The sequence below is a fragment of the Heliconius melpomene genome, chromosome 7 (assembly GCF_056956725.1).
Source record: "Heliconius melpomene rosina isolate 202511_hmr_F chromosome 7, ASM5695672v1, whole genome shotgun sequence".
In the NCBI taxonomy this organism is placed as follows: Eukaryota; Metazoa; Arthropoda; class Insecta; order Lepidoptera; family Nymphalidae; genus Heliconius; species Heliconius melpomene.
In genome coordinates, this window is record NC_140395.1 from 49,900 (window position 1) to 66,747 (window position 16,848).

The 16,848-nt window shown below is 32.4% G+C and overlaps 4 protein-coding genes and 1 long non-coding RNA gene across 5 annotated transcripts; 3 read left to right on the plus strand and 2 right to left on the minus strand.

Moving 5' to 3' along the window:
• Positions 1-111: 111 nt before the first annotated feature.
• Positions 112-8,780, plus strand: LOC146537103 (methyltransferase-like protein 25B). Its single transcript, XM_085188856.1, has 4 exons — positions 112-226; positions 6,151-6,555; positions 7,123-7,651; positions 8,372-8,780. Exons 1-4 carry the CDS (start codon positions 224-226, stop codon positions 8,752-8,754), a joined length of 1,320 nt encoding a protein of 439 aa, XP_085044982.1. The 5' UTR covers positions 112-223; the 3' UTR covers positions 8,755-8,780.
• LOC146537104 (presequence protease, mitochondrial) lies at positions 868-5,621 on the plus strand. The gene is made up of 3 exons (XM_085188847.1): positions 868-1,108; positions 1,309-4,575; positions 5,175-5,621. The coding sequence occupies exon 2, from the start codon at positions 1,340-1,342 to the stop codon at positions 4,391-4,393; it is 3,054 nt and encodes a 1,017-aa protein (XP_085044973.1). The 5' UTR covers positions 868-1,108; positions 1,309-1,339; the 3' UTR covers positions 4,394-4,575; positions 5,175-5,621.
• A 366-nt stretch (positions 8,781-9,146) lies between the features above and the next one.
• On the minus strand, positions 9,147-11,329 carry LOC146537105 (uncharacterized). The gene has a single exon (XM_085188854.1). The coding sequence runs from the start codon at positions 11,209-11,211 to the stop codon at positions 9,619-9,621; it is 1,593 nt and encodes a 530-aa protein (XP_085044980.1). The 5' UTR covers positions 11,212-11,329; the 3' UTR covers positions 9,147-9,618.
• An 8-nt stretch (positions 11,330-11,337) lies between these two features.
• Positions 11,338-16,110, plus strand: LOC146537106 (uncharacterized). The gene is made up of 2 exons (XR_014878167.1): positions 11,338-11,670; positions 12,242-16,110. It is a non-coding gene; the product is annotated as an uncharacterized LOC146537106 (long non-coding RNA).
• On the minus strand, positions 12,459-16,126 carry LOC146537107 (uncharacterized). Its single transcript, XM_085188849.1, has 2 exons — positions 15,132-16,126; positions 12,459-14,591 (listed from the first exon to the last, which is right to left on the minus strand). The coding sequence occupies exons 1-2, from the start codon at positions 15,893-15,895 to the stop codon at positions 13,703-13,705; spliced, it is 1,653 nt and encodes a 550-aa protein (XP_085044975.1). The 5' UTR covers positions 15,896-16,126; the 3' UTR covers positions 12,459-13,702.
• Between the last annotated feature and the right edge of the window lie 722 nt (positions 16,127-16,848).

Sequence of the window (16,848 nt, forward strand, 5' to 3'; positions counted from 1 at the left end):
TTAAACATTCTACACTCAATATAATTTCAAAATGTATTTTTTTCAATTACGAGAAAAAGTACTTATATGGGACGGTACTAGTAATTTTCCGGCTGTTTGTTTTGCTTCTTAATTTAATGTAATATTAAGAAAATTCAAAACAAGCAACCGGCAGCATTAAATAATTTAACCGAATACTTCCACTTCCGAATAGTCTACAACTTTCAAAAAGGCAACTGAACTGATGGTAGAGTAACATTGAAAAGTCATTCAGCAATTGGCATTAGAGATGGGCGTTATCGTTTTTTTCCGTTAACGGTTATGAAACCGATATATGGTTTTCGTATCGATATCAAAAACGGTTTTCGGATATCGTTTTTTTTTCGAATTGTCAATAAACACAAAATCATAATTATAACATTATAATATCATAATAAATATATGTAATTAGTATTACATATAAATAAAAACTATAATCCAATGTAAAAAAAACAATATTTAGTAATTAAATTGAAATAATATTAAAATACAAAATCATATCCAAATTTCAACTTTATTCATTTATTTAGAAGTTCGATTTCATAGCGACGAAATAATAACTTGTAGATGTAATGTAAGAAAACCGCCGAAACATGAATCTGTTAGTTACTTAGTTATCGGGTATTCGCTTCATTTCTTTTACACCCGTGAAGAATATACGGATAGAAAGAGAGGTAGCGAATATCAGTTTATCAGATATTCGCCTTATCTCATTTACGCCCGTTCGGAATAAGTTAGATAGAAAGAGAGGAAGTTAGTTTTAATATAAAACCGTTTGACGTTTCAAAAGTTTTGCGTTATTACGGTTTTGTTCAGACAGCTATATTGAATTTTAAGTTTCTGTAAAAACGGTTTTCTAAAAACATATATCGATACGTTATGTTTTCCTTAACATATCGGTTTTAAGTTACGTTTTGATATATCGAACTCATCCCTAATTGGCATACATTTTTAGGCCGGTTTGTGCTAGGTTATTGTTTAAAAATATGATAAATAATATTTTATGTATAATAACCACATCATTGCAAAGGGCATAAACAAGATTATATTCTCCGTTTACGATAAATATATTTAAAGAAGGAACTTTTGAGTGAGTATTAAGATGTTGCGTCATTTTTCATTTGTTTTCAATCGGATTTACTTTTTTAGCTCATGGATTAATTTTACCCAGTTACCTGACATTTTAATTAACATAAGACATTCTCAGTATATTTTAGATGATTCATATTTTAAATTTCGTATACAATTGTCAGGGTATTTTAGTGAAAGTGAGTGGTTATTGTGTTACAGGAAACGAAAAGGAAAATATATCTAAGAAAAAATGTATTCAAGAATTCCTAAAAGCGGCTGGAGTAGCTTCCAAAAGCGTGTAAACTTATTAAATACCAGAAATTTTGCCGGCAGCATTCTTAAGAAGAAAGAAAATGTATCAAATAACTTGCAACCTGGAAAAATATATCATGGATTTATTTGTAATGATATAGAACCAATAAAAGAATACAATATGACTGCTTATCATCTTACACATGAAAAGACTAAGACTGAATACTTACATTTAGAAAGGGATGATTCTAACAATGTATTTTCTGTAGGCTTTAGGACTACACCTCAAGACTCGATGGGCACCCCTCATATTCTAGAACATACTGTATTATGTGGCTCAGAAAAATATCCTGTAAGAGATCCATTTTTCAAAATGCTGAACAGATCATTAGCAACCTTTATGAATGCTCTAACTGGCCCAGATTATACATTTTACCCGTTCTCATCTCAAAATGAAATAGATTATAGAAATTTACAAAAAGTTTATTTGGATGCAGTATTCAAGCCAAATTTGTTGAAATTAGATTTCTTACAAGAAGGTTGGCGCCTGGAGCACTCTAAGCTAGATGATAAAACATCAGATTTAGTGTTTAAAGGAGTTGTTTATAATGAGATGAAAGGTGCTTTCTCAGAAACTAGTTCCCTCTTTAGCCAAAAATTCATTAATACAATTCTACCTAAAGGTACATATGGTTATGTATCTGGAGGTGACCCCCTATGCATTCCAGAACTGACACATGAGCATTTACAGAATTTCCACTCCACCTATTATCATCCAAGCAATGCAAGGATATATTCCTATGGCAATTTCCCTCTTGAACAAAACCTTAAATTTGTAAATGATACCTATTTAAGTAGATACCAATTTTTGGATCCAAAACATACAATGGTGGCTCCACAGGAGAGATGGAAGATGGTAAAAAGAGCGAATACATCATGTAGAGTCGACCAATATGGGGGTCCTATAGAGAAACAAAATCAAATAGCATTAGGTTATGCAATGTCTGACATAACAGACATTTATGACACCTTCATGCTTACTGCATTAGCTGAATTAATGATAATTGGTCCAAACTCAGCTTTCTATAAAAGTTTAATTGAGAAAAACATTTCTGGGGGTTATAATTCTTTAACAGGATATGAAAATCAAATTAGAGACACATTGTTTGTTGTCGGTTTACGAGATGTGGAAAAAACTAATTTTGATGTAGTAGAAAACATTGTGAATCAAACTATTCAAGAAATATTTACTAAAGGCTTTGAGAAAGATCATATTGAAAGTGTTTTGCATGGATTTGAGTTGTCCATAAAACATCAATCACCAAAATTTGGCCTAAACTTGTTGTTTAATTTAATGCCACTTTGGAATCATGGGGGGCCAATACTAAGTGCTTTGAAAGTAAACACATTACTTGATCAACTGAAATCTGATCTACTTAATCCATCATATATAAAAGAAGTGATTGAAAAATATTTCATCTTGAATAATCACAAACTTATAATGACAATGCAACCGGATCCAAAATTTGATGACATTTTCAATGAAGCTGAAGCAAAATTGTTGAAGTCAAAAGTGAAAAATCTAGCTCCAGAACAGAAACAAGAGATATTTGTTAATGGTATAGAACTTTCAAGGGTTCAAAAAGAACTTCAGAACTTAGATGTGTTGCCATGTTTAAAAATTGATGAAATAACGTCCAATAAAACTGCACCTACTTTAAAACATACTATTTCTGGAACAATTCCATTACAACTTTGTGAAGCAAACACAAATGGTGTTACTTATTTCAAAGGAGTGTTGGGTACAGATTGTTTAAACGAAAAACAGAAACAGTTTCTGCCATTTTTCATACATGTTCTTGACAAATTTGATACCAAATCTTACAACTACAGAGACTTTGATAAATATGTGAGTAAGTCCACCTCTGGACTTGCCTTCATTTCCCATATAACAGAACACATTGATCAACAAGATCAGTTTGAACAGGGCATTTTTTTCAGTAGTCACTGTTTGGATGAAAATTTACCCAAAATGCTGGAAATTTGGTCAGAAATATTTGACAGGCCTAATTTCGAAAACAGTGAAAGAATGACAATGCTTTTAAACAACTATTGTTCATCCTTAACTAGTGGAATCATCGACAGTGGTCATACTTACGCGATGCAAGCTGCGAGATCACTGGTTTCATCTGTAGATGAATGTAAGGAAAACCTGCAAGGAATTAAACATATAATGAATATGCAAGATGTACATAAACAATTCAAAATTGAGGATGTACAAGCGGTTATTGATTGGATTGGGAAAGACATATTAAAAGCCAATAATTTGAGAGCTGCCTTCCATTACTCACATGGAAACGACGACATGCACGAAATGATTGATAAATTCTGTTCGAAATTATGCAATGATGACAGTCAGGACGTAAATAGAATTAACTGGACGGATGCGAAAGCTCTTAGCAAAGAAAATAAAGGTGTTCACGTGTCTATGAACATTCCAGTCAATTTCTGTTCAAAAGTAATACCGACAGTACCTTATACCGATCCTGATTACGCCAAATTAAGAGTTCTTTCGAGGTTTCTAACTTCTAAATATCTTCATCCTATTGTTAGAGAACAAAATGGCGCGTACGGAGGCGGGGCCATGTTGACTTTGGACGGAGTTTTCAACTACTATTCCTACAGAGATCCGAATTCCCGCGTCACTTTAGACGTTTTTGATGAAACAACTGATTGGATGGCAAACAACCACAACTTAGTCGACGATCAAAATCTTTTTGAAGCGAAACTGTCTATACTGCAGCAAATGGACCAACCTATTGCAGAGTATATGAAAGGAATAGATTTGTTCCTATACGGTTTGTCATACGATATCTGGCAAACTCAGAGAGCGAGAGTATTAGCGGTAAAAAAGGAAGATTTGATGGAAGTCTGTCAAAAATATCTTGGCGCGAACAATTGGGCGGGAAAATGTGTAATCGGCAATGGAGCCTCGCAACAAATTAGAAAAGATAATGAAAATTGGGAAACCATTAGCGGTCCTCAGCAATAATTTAGTCAAAAATAATTATTAGATATATTCAAATGAATTGGTAGAAGTATGCGATAAAAAAGCTTAACAATTCTTTCGTTTACAATTTTATTGTGCATTTTGTTCATAGAATTGGGAGTAAATAATAAAGGAATTGGGAATAAAATGGCATCGTACATAGAAAGGACCCCACTTTCAAGTTAGTGAGTAGGCATACTGTCTTAATTACATATTAGACTAATAGTCCTCAAAATTTCAGCTTTGCTAAAATGCCGTAGGTCTGGCAGCTCTGGGATCTTGGGCTATAAGGTAGCTGAAGCTGTAGCACATGTTACAATAAAAAAATTCCAGAATATCAGAAGAAAAGTTCTTTTTCGTAATGATTAATCTTGTTTTGTTCAAAAAGTAATTAGCATTTTGCACTTTCCCCAAGAAAAATATATATATATGTTAACTTCACTACATATATGTTAGTATAAAAATAGTTTTCTCTCGGATACCATGTACTAATATTTTTTAAATATATTTTTTTGTTTGACAAACATATAAAAGACATATACTGTCATGTTTAAAAAATATAATTATATTACGCAATTTAAAAGAACGTACATTATTTGAATTTCGCACGATTTAACAAAAAAGCGCTAAGTTAAATCCCGCCACCTACCTAACACGCAATATCTCTAGCACAGCTCCTTGCTCAGCCTAATTTGCGGGAAAAAAGCTGTTTGATTTTTGATAGGAAATTTTTCTATTAAATAATTTCATATATTTGCAAGTAATTTGTTTTGTATTTTTTTAGATACCCTGTTGCGATATGCGATGCTGTATGCGATATTAATTTGCTTGAGTTTGAATCTATATGGCACATAGCAGAATTTCCGACGAATTCTGGAGGCATTGCTTATTGAGTGTTAGAACTCAACGCCGCGCATTTTCTCGTTGTCAGAGTATGGAAATGAATATAATAAATATTTCATTCCCCAGCGTGGGAATCGAATCCACAACTGTCGCGTTTACAGTCGCACACATGTGCTTCTGCGCCACGACGGCCTCAAAATAATTTCTTTTGTATAATTTAACCAATATCTACTTAATGTATTTTATGCGAAAATGTCTCAATTCTAAAATTGATTTTTTGTTAGAAACTTAGAACTATTAAAGTTAGTATTCTGTAGAAATAAGAATCTTATAATTTATTTAAAAAGTGTAATATTGTTGAGACTGTTAATAAATATTTTAAATTACATTGTTGGTTTCGTTTAAATTAATTCGTTTGTACTTTGTAATTTTGAATCTACTAATGATCTTGATTGGTGGTATTATGATTGAAAACACTCGCTCGGATCTAACTGGAGTTAGTGCATCGTGTTATATCATTTCTAGAAAACGGTTACTCGTCTGAGAGCATGTGACGTTCATGTTTTGTAGACATTGCTGTCATATTTGCTCGAAATATATATTTTTTTCAAGTTAGTATACAACCTAAAAATCAAACAATAACAAGTGTCTATTCTCAATTTTTTTTTATCAAAGAATAAGTATAACATTCAGATTTATATAAATATTTTTTCTATTTTTATTGCTTAACTCCTCTCCTGTCCATTGTTAATAGTAGACAGATAGGTGATAGGTCCCCTCTGATAGCAAACATCAAACCTACAATCAGTCGGACACAGTAGTGTCCCGCGCAGCCCGGCCGGCCGGCAGGCAGGCTATTACTTAGGTGTACATTACTGCAAACGTTGTTTATAAAGACACAAAATATTACTTTACAGATCAATATAATGGCACTGCCGCCACATTTTAAAGACGCAGCACAATATTTCGAAGAAAGCCTCAAATTTTTCTACAAATATGAACATCTGTTCAACTTTCCCAACACAGACGTACTAATAAATAACACATTTGACCATATCGATATTCAAATAGAAAATGTCGACGTTTTTAATGAAAGTTTCAAAATATTTTCTTTAAAGAGTAAATATTTACAAGATTTTTTAGAAAATTATGAAAAATTTAAACCAGTTATGGAACAATTTAGAGATAAGGAATTCGATTTTGTAATAGATGCTCCGCTTAGTTATAAGAAGAAACATGAAATATCGCATCTAGCTAAAGAGGTCGCTGCTTTATGTGAGGAGCTCCATTGTGACACCGTTGTGGACTTCGGCTCGGGATTGGTAAGTGCTATGCCCACAATAGTCTTCTTAATATTCTATTATAAAAATCATCTTCGGGCTGTATCAATCATGTGGCAGGATAGGGAGAGGAAGCTCAGCTCCCCACTTTCAGCCGATTTATGAAGGCACTACGTGTTGAGTGGTAATCGCCTGTGACCCTGCATCACGGCGACTCGAATTTTTTGTCATATCTCTGAAAAGTGCAGAAAGCGGAGCACGGAGTGTATCTCTGTCTCACCGTGAGAGTCGTTAAAAGGTATACAAAGGAATATATTTTGTTTCACCGTCATGCTAATTAAGACACTTCAGCCAATTCTTCCCTATTTTCAGCCAATTTCTAGAGATACTTACTCAACGCTTTGCCTCTTTACTTGAACGAGAAATTGTAAATATTAAATAAGGCATTTCTTCGATTGGGAATCAAACCCACAATCTGTCACTGTTATAGTCGCACGCCCCGCGCGTGGCCCCTGCGCCAACTGCACGACTGGCGCTCTACTACGATATATAAAAAACTTATTTCAAATGCACACAGATATTCTTAACATAAGTGTGTTTTTATTTTAGGGTTATCTAGATCAACAGTTGTATGAAACTACAAAGTTAAACGTACTAGGATTGGAATGCAACGAAAATAACTACATTGGCGCCAAAAAACGACAACGGAAATACCATTTAAATTCTATACATCGAGTGAAATATATTAAACATAAAATCACAGAACATTCAAAAACTAATATAGAACAATATTTAGAAGATAAATTTCCGAATTGTACATTTTTTTGTATCACAGGACTCCACGCGTGTGCGGATCTGACAGTTGACGCGATGGATTTATTTCTTAAAATAGAAAAGGCAAAATCCATTATTATAATGCCATGTTGTTACCACAGATTATTGTGTGAAAATAATGAATTTAAAAATTTTCCTCTCAGTAACACGTTGAGGAATGCTTACGAGACAACACAAAGTGATTTTTTAAATGTTCCCTTCTTAAGATTAGCGACACAGCCACCGAACTTGAGTGAAGGAAAGTTAGAAAATATGGTGTTCAATTTGTTAGCGCGAGCTGTTATACAAGTCTATGCCAAAGAACGTAAGTAGCTACCTTATTTATTTATTTTTGCATATTGAGAGGCAGAACTCAATAGCGCACTTTTGTCTCTACACTAGAGGGAAGAAATAAAAATATTAAATATTTCATTTCGCTATGCGATAGCTTCTGAAGTTGAATAAAGTAGCGTATCTAGAGATATTTTCTGGCTTTGGTGTCCTGGACTTTAGCTTAGAATTTTTCGCCTAAGTTTAATTTTTCGGAGCAATTTTTGTTGTAAGCAATATTTTTGGGGTGGGCACCAGAATGGTCTAGTCTCCCTTCCTATGCCCATGGTTGATTTTTTTTTTTCTATTAAAAACAACAAAAAAACGTGTTCTAACATACACACATGTTATTTCCACATATAAGGCCTTCTGTAAGAAAAGGAGGTTATCAATTCGACTGTATTTTTTTTTTATATTTATGAACCGATTGAAGTAGAACAAAAAGTAGATAGATAATAAGGCAAGTTTGTCAGAATAATCCTACAATAGTAGGAACTAAACCATTCATAAGGTTCTATTGCCTTGCATACATATGCATACTTGAGTGATATTGTATTAAATTAAGCAATTTTATTATTGAGGGCGGTTTACCAAAGACATACTTATTGGCTTACATCGTACGTCTTTCATGTACAGTCCATAGATCAGTTATATTTTTATTATGTATATCTATAAGTTTTATAATATAATTCTTTTTTATGTTTGTTAACTTCAGATAACTGCAGAGTTAAAAGAAACAAACGAAAAGCTATACGTTTAAAAACAATGAAGAATAATTTCGATGATTATATTGAAGACGCCACACTTGGCTTCACTTTAATAAGTAAATCAAATGACGATAACCTAATAAATGAGAATAAAGAAACATTCTGTACGGAGGAATTGATTGGAATTTGGCGCCAAGTTTCAGAACTAATAAGAAAAAAAGCCGCCATTTTTATTTTACTTCAAAACTATTTACAGCCAGTGTTTGAAAATTTCGTTTTATTTGATCGAATAGTTTATTTACAAGAAAAAGGAGTAAATAATTGTAAATTTAACAAGATTGTAAATGAAAATATATCGCCCCGGAATTTAGCTTTATTAGCTCAAAAATAATTGATATAATAAATTACTTACACAAACTACTTTTTAATTATTGCTTATCATATTCCACGGCCACACTATTGAGGCCAGTCGTGGTCCAAGCCCACAAACCTGCGTCTGTAAATGCGACAGGTTGTTTTCTTGATTCCCACTTCAGGAAATAAAATATTTAATATTTTTATGTCTTCGCTCTAGTACAAGGCAAAGGGCGGCGTTGAATTCTGCCACTCAACACTCAATAATGCCTTCAGAATTCGGCGGAACGTAGGGGCTGGAAATGTCTTAATGGGAATGGAGTGTATTCACGCTAAATTCCCAGGTTCCCTTTGCCTGCCTGTAGATAGCCTGCCGTTAGATATAACTAACAAGCAGTTTAGTAAATTTGAGACAAAAATACATGAATCTCACTTTATAAAAATAATTTTATTGTACATCATTTTGCTAGATAAATTAAAATAAACATATTAAGTGCCTTTTTTAATTGAATCGGTAAGTAATATTAAATTTCATATACAATATGTTAAACTTGTTATTTTTTACAATATTGAGATAATTTAAGAATATTACTATTTAAAACATCACTAGATAAAGGCATTCCCATGTGAACTAATGTGCTGTTTACGGAAGTTACTTGTAGAACTTTTAAGAAAGTATTAAAAATGCATTTTTTTATTTATTTCCTCCTATTTAAAAATATATTGAGTAATAGTTTATATTGGTTCTATTTTAAAATACTTTTGAGAACATTATGTTTAATGTACCCTCAAAAGGTTTATTTTAGAAAAAATATTTGTCGCATATCACTCACAATATCTTAAATAATCAATTTTGCTGTTTTCAATAATAATCTTTTGTATAAATAAATTATATAAATATTCACTCATTTTTAATATTGGAGTTGCAAATATTACTATTTTTCTCTGTGCAATTTATTAATATATTTTCACTATTTAGTTTAGGTCGTCCAGGTCGTCTTGATCTTTCTAACAACTCCTTTTTCCATTCATTTGTTTTATTTGTTTCTTCGTAAACAACCATTTCTCCCGTTACAGGATCTATAGGATATACTCCTTTAGATGTCCTTTTTCTTTTAGCCATGTTAGTGCCATGTCGCCTTTTCATATGTTTATTATAATTTGGCCAATTTGTAAATTTTCTTTCACAATGTTGACATGAATAAGGCTTAAATCCTGTGTGTTGACGAATATGTTGATTTAAAATATTTTTAAACTTAAATCCTTTATTGCAATATGAACAAACATAAGGTACAGTGTCTGTGTGTACAATACTATGATTAACTAATTGTTTTCTCAAGCGAAAACATCTGCCACACTCCTCACATTCGAATGGCTTTATCCCATCATGAATACTGACGTGCAATCTCAATTGTCCGGGAGTTCTAAATCGAAATTTGCATATTTCACATGGAAATGGACGGACATCTTCATGTGACATCATATGACCACTCAAATTTTGCTTACTATAGAACCTTTTGCCACATTTGTCACAAGTATATTCTCTTTTCCTGTCTGTGTGTGTTAAAAGATGATTTGACAGTGTACCTTTATATTTAAATATTTTGTGGCAAATATAGCAAGTGAGACTTTCACTTAAATTCTGTCTTGCCAGAGGAGGCAATTGTCTAACTCGCAAATCTCTGTTGTAATCGTGGCTGTGTTTGTCGAGTTCATCTGGAGTTTTAAAACACTCATTGCATCCAGAACAAACACCTTTAGTTGTGATATGACTTTTAAAATGAAGTCTAGCCTGTGCTATCTTATTAAATCTCTTATGGCACTTGTAGCAAGACAATTTCAAGTGTTCCCTGTGCCGTTTCACGTGAGCTAAGAAACTATCAAGTTTTAATTTACGAATGTTACAATCTGTGCATCTGTACGGATTGCAGCACTTGTGAAACTTAACAGAGTGCGATTTTAATTCATCAATATTAGGAAATAATGATTCACAATACGCACATTGCCATTGATAATCTTGCCATGTTAATTTAAGTTGCGATGAAGGTGTGACTTTGGTATTTTTAATAAGTTTCTCCTTTTTCTCCTTAACGTCGCTTATTTTACGTTTAGCCTCTCGACACGTACTTTCTGATTTGATTTTAATATCATCATGTACTTCTGTTTCGGGTAAAACATATTTTTCATCAATATCAGATAAATGCGATTCTTCCTTGACAATATTATAACTGTTTTTTATATCTTCAAAGACTTTTTGAGCGTTTTCAACAGTACATATAAATTCAAAGGCATTATTTAAAGAATTGATACAGGTCAAGCAAGCGGCACAGGATTGTATAGTAACAGAAACATTCAATTCGATGTTTATATTAAACTTTTTGAGTTTGTCTCTTATTGAATTTCGCGTTTCATTTTCACTTAGCAAATTAATAAGTTTAGATTTTGACTTAAAAACAGCACATAAACGACAAAAATAGTTTTCTTTCTCCGACATGGCTCTTATTTTGACATAGTATCAGATTTTTATGTTTAAAATTCGCGTAAATATTATTATTTATTTATTTCGCAATGTTTGACAGATGACAACTGAGAAATTGAGCATGGCATGATGGCATGGGGGAAAGGTAATTGAAATGATAAATCGTAACAGATAAATAATTTTACTAAATTACTATAATAGAAAAAAGGGCTACCTTACCGTATACAATAGAAAAATGGACACTCCCAATACGTCCCAATGAAAAAATTGTAAATAAAAATTGATTCTAAGCAACAAATAATACGATAAGTACTTCGGGTGAAAAAAATATGTCAAAACATGTAACCGTATATTGTCCAACCATCGTCCAACACATATTGTACATATTGTACATTGTATTGTCAAACCTTTTTGGCTGAGACTCTCTGGTGCTTGAATACTCTGTTCTGAACCCACCTTGGGTAACCAATTAATGTAATTAATGTATTTATAAATATTAATATCGTCTCTCAGATAAGCATTTAACTAAGTTGACAATTTTTAATCATATTTAAGTCAGATTTTTTCTAACATTTCATTTAAAATTTATTATTTTTTAGCTTCACGCTAGATATGCAGAGATATTGGGAATTTAATGTTAAGACACTCCGTTCTCATAAAGACTCTTCCGCTCTCAACTTTCTGCCGAATTCTGGGGGCAATACGTGTTGAGTGGCGGAACTCAATGTAGCGCTTTGTCGTTACTAAAGCTGGAGCCTTACTTTTACAGCGCCCCCCAGGCGAACACAATATAATTTCATATGTATGTTTAAATAGTTTTGCGGACTATTTGGCGCCCCTTTACAAGCCGCGCTACGCATACGCCACGACTGGCCTCGACAAGTACTTTTAATACCATATGTATTACATTTTCGGCCAAAATTTTAATAAATTTTCTAGAGGCCATTGAGCCGAGCTAAAAAAAAATCACAAATAGATATTAAAGATCTTCTTATATATATTAATAAACACGATCCAACTTAGTTACACGCTGTATTCCCATCAGGGTAGCTTGAAAGAACGAAGCGCCAGTCGCTACGGTCTCTGCACACCTCTGTCGCCTCGTCCAGTCATCAACCCGCATATACACGCCTGCAAGAACAAGAGTTCTTTTTGCTTTTTATGTGACAGTATGTTTGATATTGCGTTTTCGAAGGTCAAATGGAGTCTCCTCCTACCTCTCTTACAGCAACCATGATTTATAATAAAAAAAAAACTAGTTATTAATTTAATAATACTTTAATCTGTTAAAATGTCATTTTGTATGTCAAATAAAAAAAAACTCTAACTGAAAGATAGTATGTAATTATTATTATTTTAAAAATATTATATATATATATATATATATTACAGATAAGGCAGAATATGGCTTGCTCTATGCTCACTAAAATATTTTTGTACTTAAAAAATTAAAGCACTACACTTAAAGCTATATAATGCAATATGTGGAACAAAGTCTATTATGATCTATCCGGGACAGTAGTAGTGCAGGGGCACAATTGAAACAGGTTGTGGGTTTGATTCCCACTCAAAAATATATATATATTTTAAATTCCTTGCTTTGGCAACGAGGCAAAGCGCGGCGTAGAGTTGCCCCATGTAACATGCAATGCCTCCAGAATTTGGCGGAAACGGAAGTGTCTTGATGGGAACAGAGTCTCTTAACTCTGGGGACTAAGTCCCGAGGTCGTCTCAGCTTATCCTGCTGTATATGGGTTACAGTATGAAGCAAAAAAAGGCTATTTTATGATTTTACATATTTTGGGGAAATAAAAGTGACAAGAAAGTAATATAAAAATACTCTAGTTTTAAAATATTCCATTCCTCACACACTGTCCAAATTTCGAGCCATTGCATGTTCAGTGGTAGAGTGTGGAAATGAAAATAATTGAATACAATTCTTACAGATGCTCTCCTAATGCACCACAGCTATCTCTTAGTCAACATAAAATTCAACTCTTAATTAAAAAAATGTTTCATTAATATAAATTGATTGATAATCTGTATATTAAGATAAATAGATAGTATTGAATAAATTTATAAGATTTGCTAATTTGAATCTGCAACTTAACTATTGTATTGGCAGTGTTAGATGCGACTACTGTACCTCAATAACACTTTCTTGAAGTAATTTACATTGAAAATGTTGTTTCAATACAAACAATTTAAATAACAAATAAAATATATAACATATATATTTTATGTGAAGCCAATTTTTTACTAGGTCTCTTTTTCACTGTACCGTGTATGGTAAATCTCCTTTGTGCGTTGTCCATGTGACATTGGTGAAGTGATTAGTGCATGAACCCCATAATCAAAGAATAGAATAGAACAGTAATTAAATATATTATTTTCGGACTGGACTATTATTATACTCTAAATGCATTATTCATTATACCTTTATAAAAACACCACTCAAAACTATGTTCCACTAATTTGATACATATACATATGTATAAACAAATTATTATACTGCTTCTTCTTTTTTAATTACTTTTTTCTTCCCCCTTTTGCCAGGAATCATTATTTTTGTCTTCCACTCCTCAGTTCCTGCATCATTGTACTGAACTAGTTCCCCAGTTTGAGGGTTAATAGGAAAAACACCTTCTGGAGTAATCTTTTTTTTCGATGTATCCATATTATGCCTTCTTTTCATATGTTTATTATAATTTGACCAATTCGTGAACTCCATACCACAACTTTGGCAAGAATACGGTTTTGCTCCCGTATGTTGTCTTTCATGATTCTTTAAAATTTGCTTAAAACGAAAAGCCTTGTGACAATATTGACAAACATGAGGCATTGAGTCTGTATGAACTATTTTATGGGCATTCAACTGATACTGCAGCCTGAAACACCGTCCACACTGTTCACAAGAGAAGGGCTTAACTCCGGAATGCATGTCAACATGCCGTCTCAACATATTAGGAAACAAGAAGGATTTATTACAAATTCTACATATATGAGGTCTAATTTGATCGTGAGCCATTATATGAGATGTTAAAGTCCCTTTACTGTAAAACATTTTTCCACACCTGTCACAAGTGTAATTCCGTTTTCTGTCATTTGTATGTATTTTCATGTGATCTCGTAAACTGTTAGGGTTTTTATATATTTTTTTGCACAATTTACATGTTAAATCTTCTATGGTTAGTGGTGTTCCTCGTTTCCTTCTCGGTTTTCTCTTTGGTTTGGTAGAATTGTATTCCCCAAGATGTTTCTGAAGTGCTTCATTGTTCTTCAATATTTCCCCACACATGCTACATGCCACTTGGTTCTTTGAGAAATGTTCCTGTGTTATGTGTGTTGGTAAAGAGTCCTCACTAATTGTTTCATCACAGTAGTGACATCTTTTTCTGTAATAAAAATATATTATAATAGTTAATACTGAAAATAATAGATTTTATAATTGAATAGTTTGTGTTTAGTAAAATTTTATTTAAAAATTTCATAGCTTTCAGAACTTTATACTACTTTTCAAATGGCAATTGTTTCTTATAAATATACATAGATTTGTTTACTAAATATAGAATAAAATTGAACCTTACTTAAAGTATAATAAAGGAGAAAGATTTTTTATAAAATATTTAAAAGAGGTTGTCATGGCACAGTGGCACGAGGATGTGACTGTAACATAAGGGTTGTTGGTTCAATCCCCACCAGAGGAAGTAATATATTTATTTATTTTTATATTTCCATTTCTATGTCCTGGTGTTGAGGCACAAATGCAGCATTGAGCTCTGCCACTCTACACCCAATGCCTCCAGAATTCGGCACAAAGTGGGGAACAGAGAGTATTAGCACTAGGTTCCCTCTGCCCACCCTGATGTGTGCGGAATACAGTGTGAATAACTTGGTTTAACAAAATGAGTTTGAATATTTTTTATGATAATTACCTGAGTCTTTTCCTGTGCATTTTAACATGTTTTATAAACATATCAAAATCACCTGCACCGTAACTATCACAATCTATACATACAAATGCACTACATTTACTATGAGTGGTTTTAGAATGTAATCTTAATGTGACAACATCAAGAAACTCTATATTACAATGAGAACAGAGCCATGGATACTCCTTCCACTCCGAGACTATTCTTTTAGTGGTATCTTTTACCTCTTTAGCATATAATGTTACATCTGTGTAAGGTACTTTGCACAGTGCAGCATCTAATATATCATGAACATTTAAAGTATCACTTTGTTGACTCTGTAAGTCTATATCTACTTCTATTTCATCTTTAGGCTCCTTTTTTACTTCAATTAACTCTTTCTCCTCGTTTTTTTCATAATTTTTAAGCGTAGTTTTGTCAGAAGATTCTATTTTCATTGAATCTGAATCTATAAAGTCGTCGAAACCGGTCATCCTGTCGTCATCTTCAGATTCGCACTTTTCATTATTTGTGATGTTTATTAAAGTTATTTGAGCTTTTTTTACTTTTTCAAAAAAATCGTAAAATTTGTTGAACGTTTCGTAGCACACAAAACAAACAGTATTAGGTAAATTAGAGTTTCTATTAAATACATCGACGTACATGACATTTAGAAAGTTAATTTTGCCTTCTTCGAATTTGATGTCGTCGTCCAGTAAGTTTAACATTTTGTCTGATAGTTTAGGTTCCGCACAAAACCGACAATATGTATTTTTCTGTGTATTCATATTGATAAATTATTATTTTCTTTCAATATTTTCAATATAAGCAAACTATTATAAACTTGTAGTTTATCTGTTAGGGGTTACTAATCATTGATCATTCATTTTATTACATTATATTTAGAAAAACATAAAAAAGCTTAAAGTACGTAAAGAAATGTACTTTAACTAAATATTACAAACGAAAACCATCAAAAAATTGTTAGTCGATAAAAAATAAATACAAGACGACCACAGATTATTATTTGGAAATAACTTACAGATAATATAAATGGAAATATAGGCAGATAATATATACTTTTGATAGACTTTTTAGGCCTTTAAATTTATTTGTATTATTTAATAATTTTAATATTTTTTTTCCTCTGAAAAGTATATGATAAAAATAAAAATTATATATATGTACTAAAAGTTTTTTTTCATTCGTAGTTTTTTAACCAAAAAATAAATATATTTTTTTTCTGTTCGAGGCCCGTTGTCGTGCAGAGGTACAAAGTGTAAGCCCATTTTTTTCACGCGTTGTGGGTTCGATTCCCACACGACGATATGAAATATTTATTTAAATTTATATCTCCATTTCTTCGCTGTCGACGCAAAAGCGGCTTTAAGTTCCGTCACTCAACACACAATGTCTCCAGAATTCAGCGGAAAGTGGGGAACGGAGTGTCTGAACATTAAGTTCCCTCTGTCTACCCTGATGTGTGCAGGATACAGCGTAAAGCTAATTATTGTTCTCTATTTTGAATTTGATATTATTCTTGGCTATTGAAATTATTTCATACTTTAAGAACTAAATGTGTGATTATTATTTAAGATAATATAAGACTGTGACTGAATCTACTCTTACTCTCCTCCTACTCCGTATTCAAAGCGAAAATTGAAATATAGGGGAATTGTGCTTAAGATGACATACTTTTTGTTTGAAGACAAATATTTCAAATAAATAAAGTCATCTGAGA

Bases quoted from the DNA above. Each gene is read 5' to 3' on its own strand.
- LOC146537107 (XM_085188849.1), bottom strand. From the start codon at position 15,895: ATGAATACACAGAAAAATACATATTGTCGGTTTTGTGCGGAACCTAAA. The intron at 14,592-15,131 runs GTAATTATCATA...TTTTTATTACAG, and splicing joins ATGCACAGGAAAAGACTCAG to AAAAAGATGTCACTACTGTG.
- LOC146537104 (XM_085188847.1), top strand. From the start codon at position 1,340: ATGTATTCAAGAATTCCTAAAAGCGGCTGGAGTAGCTTCCAAAAGCGT.
- LOC146537105 (XM_085188854.1), bottom strand. From the start codon at position 11,211: ATGTCGGAGAAAGAAAACTATTTTTGTCGTTTATGTGCTGTTTTTAAG.
- LOC146537103 (XM_085188856.1), top strand. The intron at 6,556-7,122 runs GTAAGTGCTATG...TTTTTATTTTAG, and splicing joins TGGACTTCGGCTCGGGATTG to GGTTATCTAGATCAACAGTT. The intron at 7,652-8,371 runs GTAAGTAGCTAC...TGTTAACTTCAG, and splicing joins ACAAGTCTATGCCAAAGAAC to ATAACTGCAGAGTTAAAAGA.